Source organism: Penaeus vannamei, chromosome 29 (assembly GCF_042767895.1).
Source record: "Penaeus vannamei isolate JL-2024 chromosome 29, ASM4276789v1, whole genome shotgun sequence".
NCBI classification, from domain to species: Eukaryota; Metazoa; Arthropoda; class Malacostraca; order Decapoda; family Penaeidae; genus Penaeus; species Penaeus vannamei.
Window position 1 is genome coordinate 18,643,747 of NC_091577.1, and position 15,000 is coordinate 18,658,746.

At 41.2% G+C, this 15,000-nt stretch overlaps 1 protein-coding gene across 3 annotated transcripts in view; it reads left to right on the forward strand.

The window, feature by feature from the left end:
• Nucleotides 1–15,000, forward strand: part of SK (small conductance calcium-activated potassium channel) — a 910,124-nt gene that overhangs the window by 427,818 nt on the left and 467,306 nt on the right. For 2 of the 3 annotated variants that reach the window (XM_070142368.1, XM_070142367.1), the window contains exon 1: nucleotides 11,680–12,593. The exons of the other annotated variant lie outside the window; for it this stretch is intronic. In XM_070142368.1, the coding sequence (XP_069998469.1) occupies nucleotides 12,453–12,593 (141 nt within the window). In that variant the 5' untranslated portion in view covers nucleotides 11,680–12,452. Of the gene's footprint in view, nucleotides 1–11,679; nucleotides 12,594–15,000 lie in introns of those variants that run through there. 3 annotated transcript variants of the gene reach the window in all.

Genomic DNA, 15,000 nt, shown 5'->3' on the forward strand with positions numbered 1-15,000 from the left:
ATTCAGAGAAATAGGAAAAAGTAGGAAAAGACGAAAAAATAGATAAAAAAGATGAGAACGTAAATTGAGATATATTACAAAATCGAAATACTGTCCAAAGCCAAACGAGAGAGAGAGAGAGAGAGAGAGAGAGAGAGAGAGAGAGAGAGAGAGAGAGAGAGAGAGAGAGAGAGAGAGAGAGAGAGAGAGAGAGAGAGAGAGAGAGAGAGAGAGAGAGAGAGAGAGAGAGAGAGAGAGAGAGAGGGGAGGGAGGGAGAGGGAGGAGGAGGGAGAGAAAAAATGAAAGAGAAAGAGAGTGAGAGAAATGATGAAAATAAGCTAGAGTAAATAAAGTTTGAGAGTTTGATAACCAAAGAAAACATTAAAGGAAAAGACGTGTGTATGTAACCAATATAGTTGTGGGAAGAAATTGGTGGTGTTGCTTAATGTAAGGAACGTGTCAGGGACCCACACGGCCCAGCGAGGAGTGGGGGAGCAGGAAGAAGGAAAAATAGAAGAGATGAGGAAGAAACGAGGAGGAAGAAGAACGGGCGGGAGACACAAGGTGGAAGAAGAAAGGGGGGGAGACACAAGGAGGAACAAGAAAGGGGGGAGATACAAAGATGAAGAAAAAATGGGGGAGAAACAAAGAGAAAGAAAATGAAGGGGGAGGACGAGAGAAACGAATTAGAGGAAAGTGAAGGGGAGAGGGAAGGGAAGGAGGGATGGAGCAGGGAGGAAGGGATGCGAGGAGAAAAGGAGAGAAAGGATATAACGAGAAAGATCGATAGATAGGTAGGTAGAGATAGATAGATGTGTAAGGATAGAGGGATAGAGAAATAGATACAGTAGAAAGATAGATAGATAGATATACAAAGACAGATGAGAGGTAAAAATAGATATACATAGACAAATGAGAGATAAAAATAGATAGAAAAATGAACGAGATAAGAGATAGAGAAAGATAGATATAGATATATGAATATGTCGGTGTGTATGTATCTTAATGTACATGCGTGCGTGCAAATGGGACGGACGTACAAGTAATGCAATTGGCACCGCATTATGGCACGTAAGAGCAGGTAAAAGTACAAATTGAGACTAACGAGATGGGCTGAGGGAACGGCCCTCGACCAGGTCCTTGCGAGGTAAAAGTTATGATGGTTGTGTAAGCTGCCCTTCGGTTTCGGGGAGTGAGGAAAGGATTGTGGAAGTGCGTTGTAGGTCCCGTCGCTCTGTGGACGTGCGGTTTACGTGAAGTGTGAATATTTTAGGTTATGAGTAAAGCCATATCAATATGATATTGACGGAGCCGGTCTTTCGGTGCTCGACGCCATGGCACACCCGGAATCGCTATGCATGCTAAATTAGGGACACATACAGATCCACAAGCACAGGAGGGCTAGGTTTTTCTTTCTTTCTCTCTCTCTCTCTCTCTCTCTTTCTCATTCGCAAAAGTTAAGTTCTCGCTCTCTATTTCACTTTCTGTTTTTCTTATGTTCTAAAGATTAGTCTCTCTCTCTCTCTCTCTCTCAAAAACATGAATTCATCTTCCCTATCTCTCTTGCTTCTGTATCGTCTCTCTCCCTCCCTCCATTGTTCTCAAACAATTGTTCTCCTCTACTCTTTCTCGCTCACTCCATTTTTCTGTCCCACACAAACTTACATTCTATCTCTTGGGTACAAAAAAGAGAAAAAAAATCTCCAAAACTTTTTTTTCTCTCTCTCTGATCCACAAACACATTTTCTCTTTAAATCACAAACACTTTATTTCTCTCTCTCATCCACACATTCTCTCTCTCTAAACCACAAACTTTTGTTTATTTCTCTCTCTCTCTCCCTCACCCTCACCCCACCTCTCTCTCTCTCTCTCTATCTATCTATCTCTCACTCTCCCTCACGCCACCGCCCCCCCCCTCTCTCTGTCGCATTCACAAACCTCTTCAGATTCCATTGCATTGTTTTGAGTGACTTACTCCTCCAGCGAGTACTTTTGCATAGATAAGTAATTCAGCTTCACTGCAGTACTTCTGTTGCAGTAACTGTTGGCCTTCATAGAGAGAGGAATGGGTAGATAGATATCTCGATGAAGGTGATATATATATATATATGTGTGTGTGTGTGTGTGTGTGTGTGTGTGTGTGTGTGTGTGTGTGTGTGTGTGTGTGTGTGTGTGTGTGTGTGTGTGTGTAGATAGATATGTATACGTATGTATATATGTTTATCATGTATTTATGTGTATATGTGTGTGTGTGTGTGTGTGTGTGTTTGTCTATGTGTGTGTGTGTGTGTGTGTATACGTATGTATATATGTATATATACATATGTATGTACACATGCATAAATGTACACACACACACACACACACACACACACACACACACACACACACACACACACACACACACACACACACACGCACGCACGCACGCACGCACACACACACACATACGCACACACACGTTCACACGCATACCCAGACACATGAATGTATAAATACACATGTATTTATGAAAATGTATAAAAGAAAGAAAAAAAATATATACATATATATATATATATGTATATATATATATATATATATATATATATATATATATATATATATATATATATATATATCGTGCATCGTCTTTGATCCATATTCAATAAGCAAAATGGCGCCTTGATCCCAAAGCAGGTCATTAGCAATTGGTCATTAGTGGAAGTCATTTGCACAGCAGGCAATTAGCAATCTGGCTTCTAGTGGCTGTTAGTCACAGAAAAGGCAATGCAGGCTGGCGTTCACTTCAAGATTTATTTTATTTCCACATTACGCCAAGTTCAGTTTTAAATATTCGTGTTTTTTTCTTTCTTTTTCTTACGCTTTCATATACGCTTTCGTTCTTCCCTCTTTCTCGTCCATTCATTTCCTCCCTCTTTCGCATTTGCTCTTACTTTCGCTCTCCATCCCTCGTATCTTCTTTTCTCACTTGCTGATTTTATCTTCTCCCTGCATTTTCTCTGCTTCTCTCTTCCCTCTCCGTTTGCCTGACATTCTCCCATTCTCTCTCTCTCTTTCTGTCTCTTTCTCCCTCTCCTTCCCTCTCTCTCCCTCCCTCCCCCCTCTCTCTTTCTCATTGTCTTTCTCTCTCTCCCTACCCTCCCTCTTTCTCTCTCTGTCTCTTTCTCCCTCTCCCTCCCTCTCTCCCCCCCCCCTCTCTCTCTCTCTCTCTCTCCTCATTCCGTCTCCCCCCAACGTTCCTCTCCATCACTCTTCCCTTCCTCTCCCCCTACCCCCAATCCCCCCTCCTTCACAGCTGACGTAAGGCCACAAACACAAACATAAATGGAAAACGATTGAAGAAATGTGCAAGGTATTGGTGTGTCGAGGCGTTAGCTCACACACCCTTACTAATCATGACCAATAAATAACTCAGATGAAGGTTTAGTGTGTGAATTCCGAATCTTTGCCAATACTGGATACAGGATTGCTATTAAAGAGAGAGAGAGAGAGAGAGAGAGAGAGAGAGAGAGAGAGAGAGAGAGAGAGAGAGAGAGAGAGAGAGAGAGAGAGAGAGAGAGAGAGATAGAGAGAGAATCTTTACTCTGCCTATGTTCTTTTTTCTTCCCTTTCTTTCTCTCAAGAATTCGCAAGCATTCGCGTATGCATGTATGTAAAATTAGAAATAGAAAAAGAAAGAAAGAAAAAAGAAAATGGAAAAAGTAAGGGGGTGGGGGGATCTTCACTGCATTATGTAGCGATGAACTGCAGTCTAATGATGGTTAATGGTAATGATAATCATGGTAATTGCGAAGTTAATGGTAATAATTGCAGGGATAAAGCTGGAGACGTCAAAGCAGACACACGTGTTTGCATGTCACGGCGGAGGAGGATAATGGAAAAGGAAAACAAAAAGGCAATATAAGAGATCCGAAGAAAGAAGATAGGAAGAGAGAAGACAAGAGAAGAGAGAAAGGAAGAAAAGAGAGAGAGAGAGAGAGGGAAGAGAGAGAGAGAGAAAGAAAAAAAGAAAGAAAGAAAGAAAGAGAAAGAGACAGAGATAGATATAGAGGTAGAGATAGAGAAAAGAAAAGAGAAAGGGAAGAACACTGAAAGAAGAACGAGAAAGAGAAAGAGAACAAAACACTTCGAACCCCCTCACTACACACACACACACACACACACACACACACACACACACACACACACACACACACACACATAGATATAGAGGTAGAGATAGAGAAAAAAGAGAAAGGGAAGAACACTGAAAGAAGAAAGAGAAAGAACGAGAAAGAGAAAGAGAACAAAACACTTCGTACCCCCTCACTACACACACACACACACACACACACACACACACACACACACACACACACACACACACACACACACACACACACACACACACACACACACAAACACACACACACACACACACACACACACACACACACACACACACACACACACACACACACACACACACATACACACACACACACACCTTTGCAAAAACAACGCAGAAGGAAAACAACACCATTAATTATCATCCGATAAATGCATTTTCCCCCGAGGGTGAAATTAATACACATAATTTCCCGTACTTGCTGAAACCCTATTAGACCCGTTCACGCAAATAATTCCAGCCACTTATCCTACACCACTTCCCCCTGTGTGGATGTTTAGGGACTCGACTCGCCCTTCCAACGACCTGTGTCTTCAGTATAAGAGCGGTTGCCGAGATAGCGAAGCAAGAGAGGTGAAGTTAGGATTGTGCCATTGACTATCGATTTCAGATCAATGGTTTGCGACTGTTAATGGTCTGTGATATGGACTCGTTTTTCTCTATTTCTCCCTTTTTTCTGTGATTTTAGTTATTCCGGAAGCTTTCAGTTCGAGTACGGGGACTGTGCGAATGCAAATGGTCCGATATATTCAGCTTGTAAACTTTGCTACTTCCTCTTACATGTATATGACGGTTATAATTATCTAAATGATATTGCGAGTGCTTTTATGGCTACTAACTAATACTGCTACTGCTATTATTGGCATAACCTTTACGAATTATATCCCTGCTACCACTATTGCCACTACTACTACTACTGCTGCTGATGTTGTTGGTACTGCTGCTTATGCTACCACTGCTACTGCTACTACGGCTGCTTATGTTACTACTACTGCTGTTACTGCTACTACTACTACTGCTGCTGGTACTAATACTAATATTACTACTGCTGCTGCTATTACTCCTACTACTACTATTACTACCACTACTACTGTTATTACAATTACAGTGGTTTTCAGTCATCTTTTGACCATGGCCTACTGCTGACATTTCCAAATACTCATGACCTACTAGTTTAGACTTTAGACCAGGACTTACCTCTTTCTCACTGCACTAACGTAAAATTGTCATCTTTATAATAACACATCATCAAGTACTGATATTACTACTATTACTGCCGCTACTACCTATATCGACATCAAACGCTACTACATCTACACTTCCTATCAAGATGTCTGTCACTGTGAAAAACGACTATGGAATATCAGAAATCATTGAACACGTAATACTTGCCGAGAGGTTTTGCCCTCACGCTATATTCCTCCCAAAATTGACATCCAAACCTTCCAAAGACACCCATAAGGAGCACGAAATATCGATAATCTCAGCAGAAGGATAGGGAGAAAGAGCAGGTTGAAAAAGGAGAGATAATGAGAGTTTACTAACATTCGTGAGAGGAACGCACGAGATTTTTCGACCAACGTGCGTGAGTGTAAACAAACGAGTGAAACAAAGGACGAACGAGGCGCGTCCTACACACGCAGGCTTAAAAAAAACAAAAAAAAAAAAAAAACAGGATCTAATCCTTCAGGATTTGTTCCACTCTATAAAACGAAAAATAATAACGTAACATAATTGAACACTTCGGATAGAGTTCAGAGAAATACCAAACAGCAGACTCAGCAAATTCAACAATATAACACTAGACTCGGAATTCCAAGGGTGAGGAAAAGCATATCGGCAAGGTCGTCATGCATTATACTTCTGTTGACAAGTGCGCCATTGATTGTACCTAAATCGGCGCAATTTTTTCCTGGATCTTATAATGATGCATGTTGCTTATGCATGAAGTATTGATTCGTATTCATGCAGAAATATACTTTCTTGTTTTTTTTTCTTTTGTCGAGGAGTGGGTGGAGAGCGACGACTCTCAAACATCAGGAATTAATCGATGAACATTACCGATATCGAACCTCGGGCTTTCGACAAAGCTAAAACGATAACGAGCGCAAAATACGCAGCCAGTCTTTAGATTCCTGTTTTCTTTAGCAGCATTTTATGGGGTTCTATTCGCCAACGGACGAATTATTCTGGAATGCGTCCCGCTAGGTTTGAAAAAGCGCTCGGCTTGGACGCGTGAGGTGGGTGAGCGCGTGAGTTGAGGTCGACAGGGAAGCGGGTGGTTAGTTTGGGCTCGGGCACGGTGGAGGACAGGTGTGTGCTGCTGCCTCTGACCTGGCGACTCTCACTCACTCTCCCTCTCTCGGGATCAGGTCACATGTCAGAAAGCGACGAGCTGAAGGATTTACAAATTCGCGACTGCTAATTTGCATTGTTAGACATAGAGCCGGATTCGTGTGTGGTATTTATCGAAAGCTGGTCTTTGGATTCGCGGACTCGACTCTGCGGAAGTAATTTCAAATGCGAAAACTTTTTAATGTTTTCTTTCTTACTTACGAGAAGAGTATTGTTTAAAGTGCCCGGTAACATGATGCAAGAGAAACATACATATTTTATTCGCCCCAAAGGAAAACCTATTTCTTTCAGTTTTCACTAGGATTCAGTGCAATGACAAAGCGTTACGTATGCTAATGATGAAACATTATGACTATTTGTTACCATTAAAGGTATGATGAAATACGAGAAGCACGAATAACTACATACTTCCCTAATAATCAGCAAGAAGGATCCGAGAAAAATGTGAGAGTAATATCGAAGACCACATAAGTTCTGTCGCACATAAAATCGCACTCAATAAACACATACTGTATGTTTGCCACCCCACCATGTAAGCCTTGCCTCGCAGTATCGACAGATTTCTTATTTTATTTTTAGGAATAAAACGATAAAGAAACGATAATGATGATAATGTTAAATGATGATTGACGATATGATGAAGATGATGGTAATAATAATGATGATGATGATAGCAGTAGAATAATAGTAATACAATCACTGGCAGCAACAGTATTAGTTGTAATGATAATCATGATAATGATCATTATCATTATACAGGCACTAATGTCACGTTATCGTCTTCAAGGCAGACGCTTCTCACGGGCGTAGCAAAACTCAACCCTCTGCCAAAGTGTGAATATTTGAAACTGTGCAAATAAGGTGATGTTTACTTGTGCCAGATGGAGTATGCAAAGGCCAGGGTAAGGTCATCGATGTTGGTCTGTTCAAGGTTCACAGTGAATAAAAGTGTAAGAAGGTTTGTCCCCGCAGAACGAGAGAGAAAAATAAAGATAACGACTGACATGCGCCGCTATAATGGATCATTAACAACGATTAATCACACCTGTTAGTAACTGCTGGTTGTAGCTCTTAATTTTTGATAAATTGTCATAGATAGGGATTTGGAAAGTTTTTAGATTAGTTTAACCACAGAGGGTTGTTTTCATCATTCACTGGATATAGTTAATGAATCAAAAAGCAAAATAAACGTCATTATATAAGAAAGGATTTGAAATTTGATGCAGTGAGAGATGACTTCCGGGATATGATGATGCTCAAAGAACTGAATGTCACTATACATTCGTATGTTTTCAGTGACTATAATATAAAAGTCATTAAGAATTTGTACTAGACGGGAAGCAATTATTATTATAAAAGGTTACTGCTATTAATTGCATTATGACGCATCTTATATAAGTAAATTGTAGTAATGATAGCAGTGATAATGTCTAAGATGGTAAGTATATCAGTAATAATGATGGAAATAATAAACAGGAATGTCAGTATTCATGATACAAATATTTATGATGGATGATAGCAATTGTATAACTGATAACATCTATAATAATTACAGTTGCGCTACTGGTGACGATAAAAAATGTGATAATGATTTTGTAACTTATAGTATCGCTGTAGCTACAGTCATGCAAGATCATGAGAACAAAACAAATGATAAAAACAATACAAGTGACTAGTTCTTTTCTGCACTGTTATCCTGATTCAAAAAATAGTATTAGTATTAACGATTAGCATTTATGATGATTAAGATGAAATTGATAACGATTCTCATACTACACATAATATATGAGTAATTTTAGTACCTATATAGTACAGTAATACTAGTATTTCTGCATTTGGTATTATACGGTACTTATTATCCCCAATCGCCATCATGAATTATCATCATCTGCAGCAGAAAGCAGCAGCATCTGCATCATCACCATCATCATCATCATCATCATCATCATCATCATCATCATCATCATCATCATCATCATCATCATCACCATCACCATCACCATCATCATCATCATCATCATCATCATCATCGCCACCACCATCATCATCACCATCATCATCATCATTATCATCAACATCGTGTCGCCGTCATCATTATCACTACTAGTCAAATTATCTTTTCAGTTATCAGGATCTTTATTGATATCATTTAGTTAATTCAATAATGTATGTGTTTGTGTGTGTGTGTGTAGTATATAAGTATGTATTTGTATGTATACACATACATATACACTTCAATACCGTGCCATTGTCTTTGTTATCACCAAACCTTAATATCATTTTATAATTTTCATCATTACATATTCTTCATTGTTATGCATTTTAGTTATGCCCACAATGATTATTGCCAATTACCATTTTATGGCCATTATAGACATGATTATAACACATACTGTCATTGTCGTTATAATCATTATCTAATTTTTGCAGCAGTATCATATCCTTATTGTTAATATCATTATGGTCACCCTTATTGCCCTGCACATCATTATGATTATTAACATCATTACCAGAGCGATTATTACCATCCATGTTGTCATTTACTCATTATTTCTAGTATTTTTATTTACTCTTTCTTGTTTATTCATTTACTCAATATTTGTCGTATTTTGATTTACTCATTATTTCTAGAATTTCTCCAATTCGCTATTTCTATTTTCATTTACCCATTATCTATAGTATTTTAATTTATTCACTGTTTTTAGTATTTTGATTTGCTCATAATTTCTACAACGTCACCACTGAAAGTCCTTTGCTAATTGAAAAAAGCCGGAGCAGATTGACGTGTTTCGTGAATGGGCCGCGAAATTTACGTATTTTCAAGTTGCCACAATTCTTCCGGAAACCATAACTATCAGCAATCCAGACAGGTTGGAGTAACTCGTGTTTTGTGCCCGCGATAGGAAGCCATAATCTAGCGTAGTTATTCACGAATATGTTTTGGAGGGAATGTGTTCTTAATCCCTTAACAAGCCCTCATGCCTTACGGTTTGACAAATCGCGTGTTACAGTTTTCAATGTAATCACTCCTTGTGTTGTGACGCCGGGGTTTTCACGCAATGGTGCAGTTGCGAAATGCGTGTTCCTCGCTATACCATCTGGCATACCGAGAGGTGATCTGGAATCGGCTATGGAAGCGATATATAGTGTATCCGAGGGTAGAAAGACACAGGTTTCTACGTAAGTAATTGAAGAGTGTGGTCTTCCTGGATTAGGCACACACACACACACACACACACACACACACACACACACACACACACACACACTCACACACACACACACACACACACACACACACACACTCACACTCACACTCACACTCACACTCACACTCACACTCACACTCACACACACACTCACACTCACACTCACACTCACACTCACACTCACACTCACACTCACACTCACACACACACACACACACACACTTATATATAATACGGGTGTTTCTCGGTCTTTTGCCAAACCTAGTCCTACCTAACGTATCTTAATCTTACTTAAAGTAACTTGTCTTATTCTACTTTAAACTAAACTAATCTGACCTGACCTAACTCAAGACTGGGGGAACATAGTTACCGGGGAACATTCGACGAAGCCCATACTGGAATAAGTAATAGTTGTATGGTTGGACTCCTGTTAAGTTATATGGGGCCATAACCACTCCTATGGCCTATCTATTATTGTGCTGCGATTTATGTAGCTGGCTTGTTTCTCGGTAGGATGTAGTTCAGGATTCAGTGGCTACATGCGCAGTTTGAGCACTACGAGCTACGTGATTCGGGATATAGAAATTGATAGTTTTTTCCATCTCTTTAATAGTCTGGCTATTTTCCTCTCTGGCTTTTTATATATTGATCTATCCATCTTTCAGTTTCTTTGTGTTCTCTCTATACATCTATTCGTACTTATTTGTATTTATGTGCGTGCGATTGTTTGCACACACACACACACACACACACACACACACACACACACACACACACACACACACACACACACACACACACACACACACACACACACACGTACACGTACACACACGCACACGCACACACGAACGCGCGCAGCTATTTCCTTATTTGTATCTATGTGCATGTGATTGTTTGCAAACACACACACGCGCGCGCGCGTAATCCGCATCCATTTCCCTCTTATATCTACTACACCTCAGCCTCAGCTCACAGAACCGGAAGCTGGGCCTCATGGTGGATCATATTAAGTATGGATGAGACGAAGGGGAGGGGAGGGGGTGATTAGGGCTGGGGGTGATTCGTGATTGATTTTTGGGCTCGTCTGTTTACGGGCGTAGTAAATGAGTCAATTAGGTGTTCGGTCGAGTATTGAGACATTTGGTATTTATAGACCTAGTGTTCTCTCTCTCTCTCTCTCTCTCTCTCTCTCTCTCTCTCTCTCTCTCTCTCTCTCTCTCTCTCTCTCTCTCTCTCTCTCTCTCTCTGTCCCTTTGTGTTGATAACAAGTCTAAATATAAAAATATTCGATCGCAATACGATAACATAACAAGGCTAGAGAGCGAAAATATAGAAGGGGAAAAGGCGAACAAAAGAAAGTGAAAAAAACAAAGAAAACGAATCCAAGAAACAAATGTAAAAAAGAACGAAAGTGAAACACGTAAAAAAAAGAAAAAGAAAGAAAAAAGTGATTTACAACCTCCGGGGAGATTTACACCCCACGCTAAAACTTCCGGCGCCCCGACCGATTACCGTAGCTAATCCCGGGCGAGATTTATACGGATGCGATGATGATTGCAACTGCACTATATCAAGGCTGAGCCACTCGCCATCGACGGCCACGGTTATTGGCCCTGTTAATGCCTCACGCCTTGTATCTTGTAGGGAATCTGGAGGAGGGAGTCTGACGTGCTTTCCCTTCTTGAGGTGAAGTGGGAAGACGCTTTTAGGGAGACATGAGAGAATTTTTCTTTTTTGTGATGTAAAGGGACAGTTTTTCTCTTTTTTCATTTTTTTTTCACGTCTTTCAAGGTGTGGAAACTTTTATTTTATATATATGTCTGTTTTGGACTATTGTGAGTACGACTTTCTAAAATTTTCAAATCCTTATTATATGATTTTTTGAGGGTAGGGGAGAATAAAGGTAGTTAATAATAACGATGATAATGAGTGTTTTTTTGTTGTTCTTCACCCGTAGATAATGAACTTTGTGAACAGCTCGAGAACGGTTGTGTTCCCCATCGTGTGCAAAGCCAATGAAATGATATATTACCATGGAACAAACTATTCCTTAGAGAGGAAATAGTGATCTGGCAAAAAAAAAAAAGTGAAAAATCGAAGGCATTAGTACTGTAGCAATACCGACGACCTTTACCCAACTTGTGGACGTATCTTTATGAATAAGTCAGGTGGATGATGAGATCCGGACGAAATACGACCTTTTCGTTTTAAGTCGTCTGCATCAATACTTTCCCCAAGTCGGTCGTTACCCCCCTACTTGACCTTCTTCCTCCTTCCCCCCCTTTATTTTCCACCTGCTGAGTTCTACTGACGTCCGCTTCAACTACTCATCCGCTCATACCAGTACCTGTTGAAGAGTGTACCTGTATTACCTATTGTCATATCATCACCTGCTGAAGGACAAACCTGCTCCTTCGGACGGCATTGCACCTGCTTGGAGCCCTCCCCCCTCCTCCCTGAGCCACGACTTCCGGTCCTCGCGTCAGCTTCCGACGAGCGCCGAATGCCGACCACCGCCGGGCCACCCGAGCGCCATGGCCAGATGAGAGGGCACGAGCAGGGCGCGGGCGGCGACGCGCAGGTGGCCACCGTGTGTGATGCAGTGGTCGTGACCCTTCCTGAATGACCGGCTTCGGCTGGCACCGTAGGAGACCGCGACCGGGCGCCGCCGCATGGAGGCCTAGTGTCCCCTGAGTGCCCACAAGCCTACCGGAGAAAGTGCCACGGCTGGACCATGCCGTGGTCGTGGGGATCCGTGGGCGGCTGCCTGCGGAGTGGCCGCGCCCGCAAATCTGCGGCGTACAGAGCAGCGGTGGCCGATGCTGCCGCTGCTGACGGGCTGGACGTGGCCGTGACGCACCCCAACACATTCCAGGTAAGGGAAAATTCTCTATCTCTCGTCGTCTTTTCACGCTCTGTGCCAATTCGCAGTCAGGTCTGGCCTAGTATTAAGCTGGCACATCGCTTTTTTCGCGGTGCCCGCCGGGTAAGTCTTGACAGTCCTGTACATTAACATAAGATGATGCCACAAAGTCAGTGTCATTGTATGTCTCCTTATGACAAACACATAAACCGACCGCCTATGCATGCTTCATGCCACAGCAGCGTGAAATAAGGGCGACTTTCTCCCCTTATATATATGAAGGTGCTTACCGAAGCCAAGCTAGTATTGCCACACAAATTACACCTAAAGCAAGGGTTATCGCAGCATGTTCCGTGATGCATGTCCGTCGCGATGGCTGATAATCATAGCTGTAACTCATGCTATGATCGCCTAACACGCTAGTCGGGGTTTCTTAAGGAGGCGAGGAAGGGAGGACAGGCTAGAAGGTGTTCGAGTTAACGAAATTTAAGAGCGACTCACGGCGAAGAGGTATTTCTGCTTTGCTTGCCAGTCGGTAATTGATGTGGATATTCGCTTGCGTAGCAACGAGAAACTTTTCTGAATAGTTTTTCAATTATTAATGATCACTGCAAATCTGTCATGCAGAATATCGTCGTTCAGAACTTGCTATGACGTTTTATGCATGACAAAACTTTGAAGGCAAAACTCATTCGTTAAAAGAGAGATTCGACTTTTTCATGATAGTCGTCATTGCCCGTTCTCTCTACCACCGGTTTTATTATGGCAATGTTTTTAGTACAAAATTAAAAACTCTTTTCACCTTTCCGGCTTTTGTTTGTCAAATAAAGCCTTTTCTTTATGTAATTCTGACAGGCGAAAAAGCTTGCATTCTTTCGAGCCGTTAATTTCACCGTTTATGTAATTATATACATTGCAGTTGTTCTTTCTCTTCTTCCTCCCATTGTATGAAATACAAAACAAAACAATATTGGCCTCTGACTTAATTTGCGATCGTGGTAATGCGTGACTCTTAAGAACTTCGCCTTGTCTTTTTCATGCTAAACTGCTTCTGTTCTTCATCTTGTATGCTGTCTTCTGCCGGCGATGATTAGAACCAAGCTTGATTTCGCGTGTTTATAATAATTATCATATACAAACACACGCACATGTCCATGCTTCTTCGTAACATATACGGACATGCACTAAAGCACACGCATGCACGGAGAGCAGAGAGAGGGCAGAGGGAAAGGGACAGGGGGCAGGGACGGGGGCTGAGGACAGAATAGGAGTAGGATTAGGGAAGGGGAAGGGAAAAGGAAGGGAGAGGGGAGGAAGGCAAGGAGGGACAAGGACGAGGGCATTGACGGGGCCGGACAAGGAAGGGAGAGGGGAAGGGGGCAGGGGAGGAGGGGCAAGGACAAGGAACTGGGGCAGGGGCTGGGTAGGGGCATGGACAGGACAAAAATAGGCACAAAGACAAAGACAAGGTCAGGGACAGTGACGGTGACAAAAACAGAATCAGAAAGAGACAGTGACAGTAAATGACAGTGACAGAACAGAAACAGATACAAACAGACAGAAACAAGAACAGAAACAAGGGCAAACAGAGACAGAAACAAAAACAGTAACAAGGTCAAACAGAGACAAAGCCGACCTCATGAACCGAACAATAGGCAAAGTACCTTCACTCGTCACGCAAAGGCTCGCCAATTCCCGTGACTCTGTAGGCATAATTGGCACTGCGTTGTCTTAACCGTTCGTTAAGGGTGACGTGCTAACCAAACTAGGCTGTCACGTGACCATTATCCATCACATTCTACCGTTTTTATCTATTCGGGGAAAATAATGGAATAGTTTTTGCGACTCTTTTTATTACCCTGTATGTTTTGTTAGTTTATACGTCTCTTTGTTGTCCATTTGTCTGTACACCTTTGTAATTCTTCTCTAACTTTTAGTCTTTGTCTTTTGGCAGAATCTCTTTCTATATGTATATTAAAATGTCTTTTTATACATCTATATATTGATCTTGATTTGATGATTTTCTCATTTTATTTCTTGGTCATTCCACGGTTATGGATAAACGCTAGTTAATAATCATACTAGTCTGTTTACATATACACACATAATTACATGTGATTTGCAAGTCTTCGAACATATACATATAAATGCTTCTTAAACACACATATACATGCATAGTCAATATTTATACATGAGTATCTACACAACCGTGTAAAAAAATTTGATAAATGATATACACGCGTGTATATTACAATTCGATAAAAAAAATATTTTGATATCCCGATTTTACGCACCGTCGCTCGAGGATGTTACTGTGTCAAGAAATATATTGAGAGAGGTCATTATGTTGAGATTAATGTAAGCTGCCTAGGGCCATTATATGCATAAGGTTCTCATGCCAAAGTTTGCGTATAGCTCT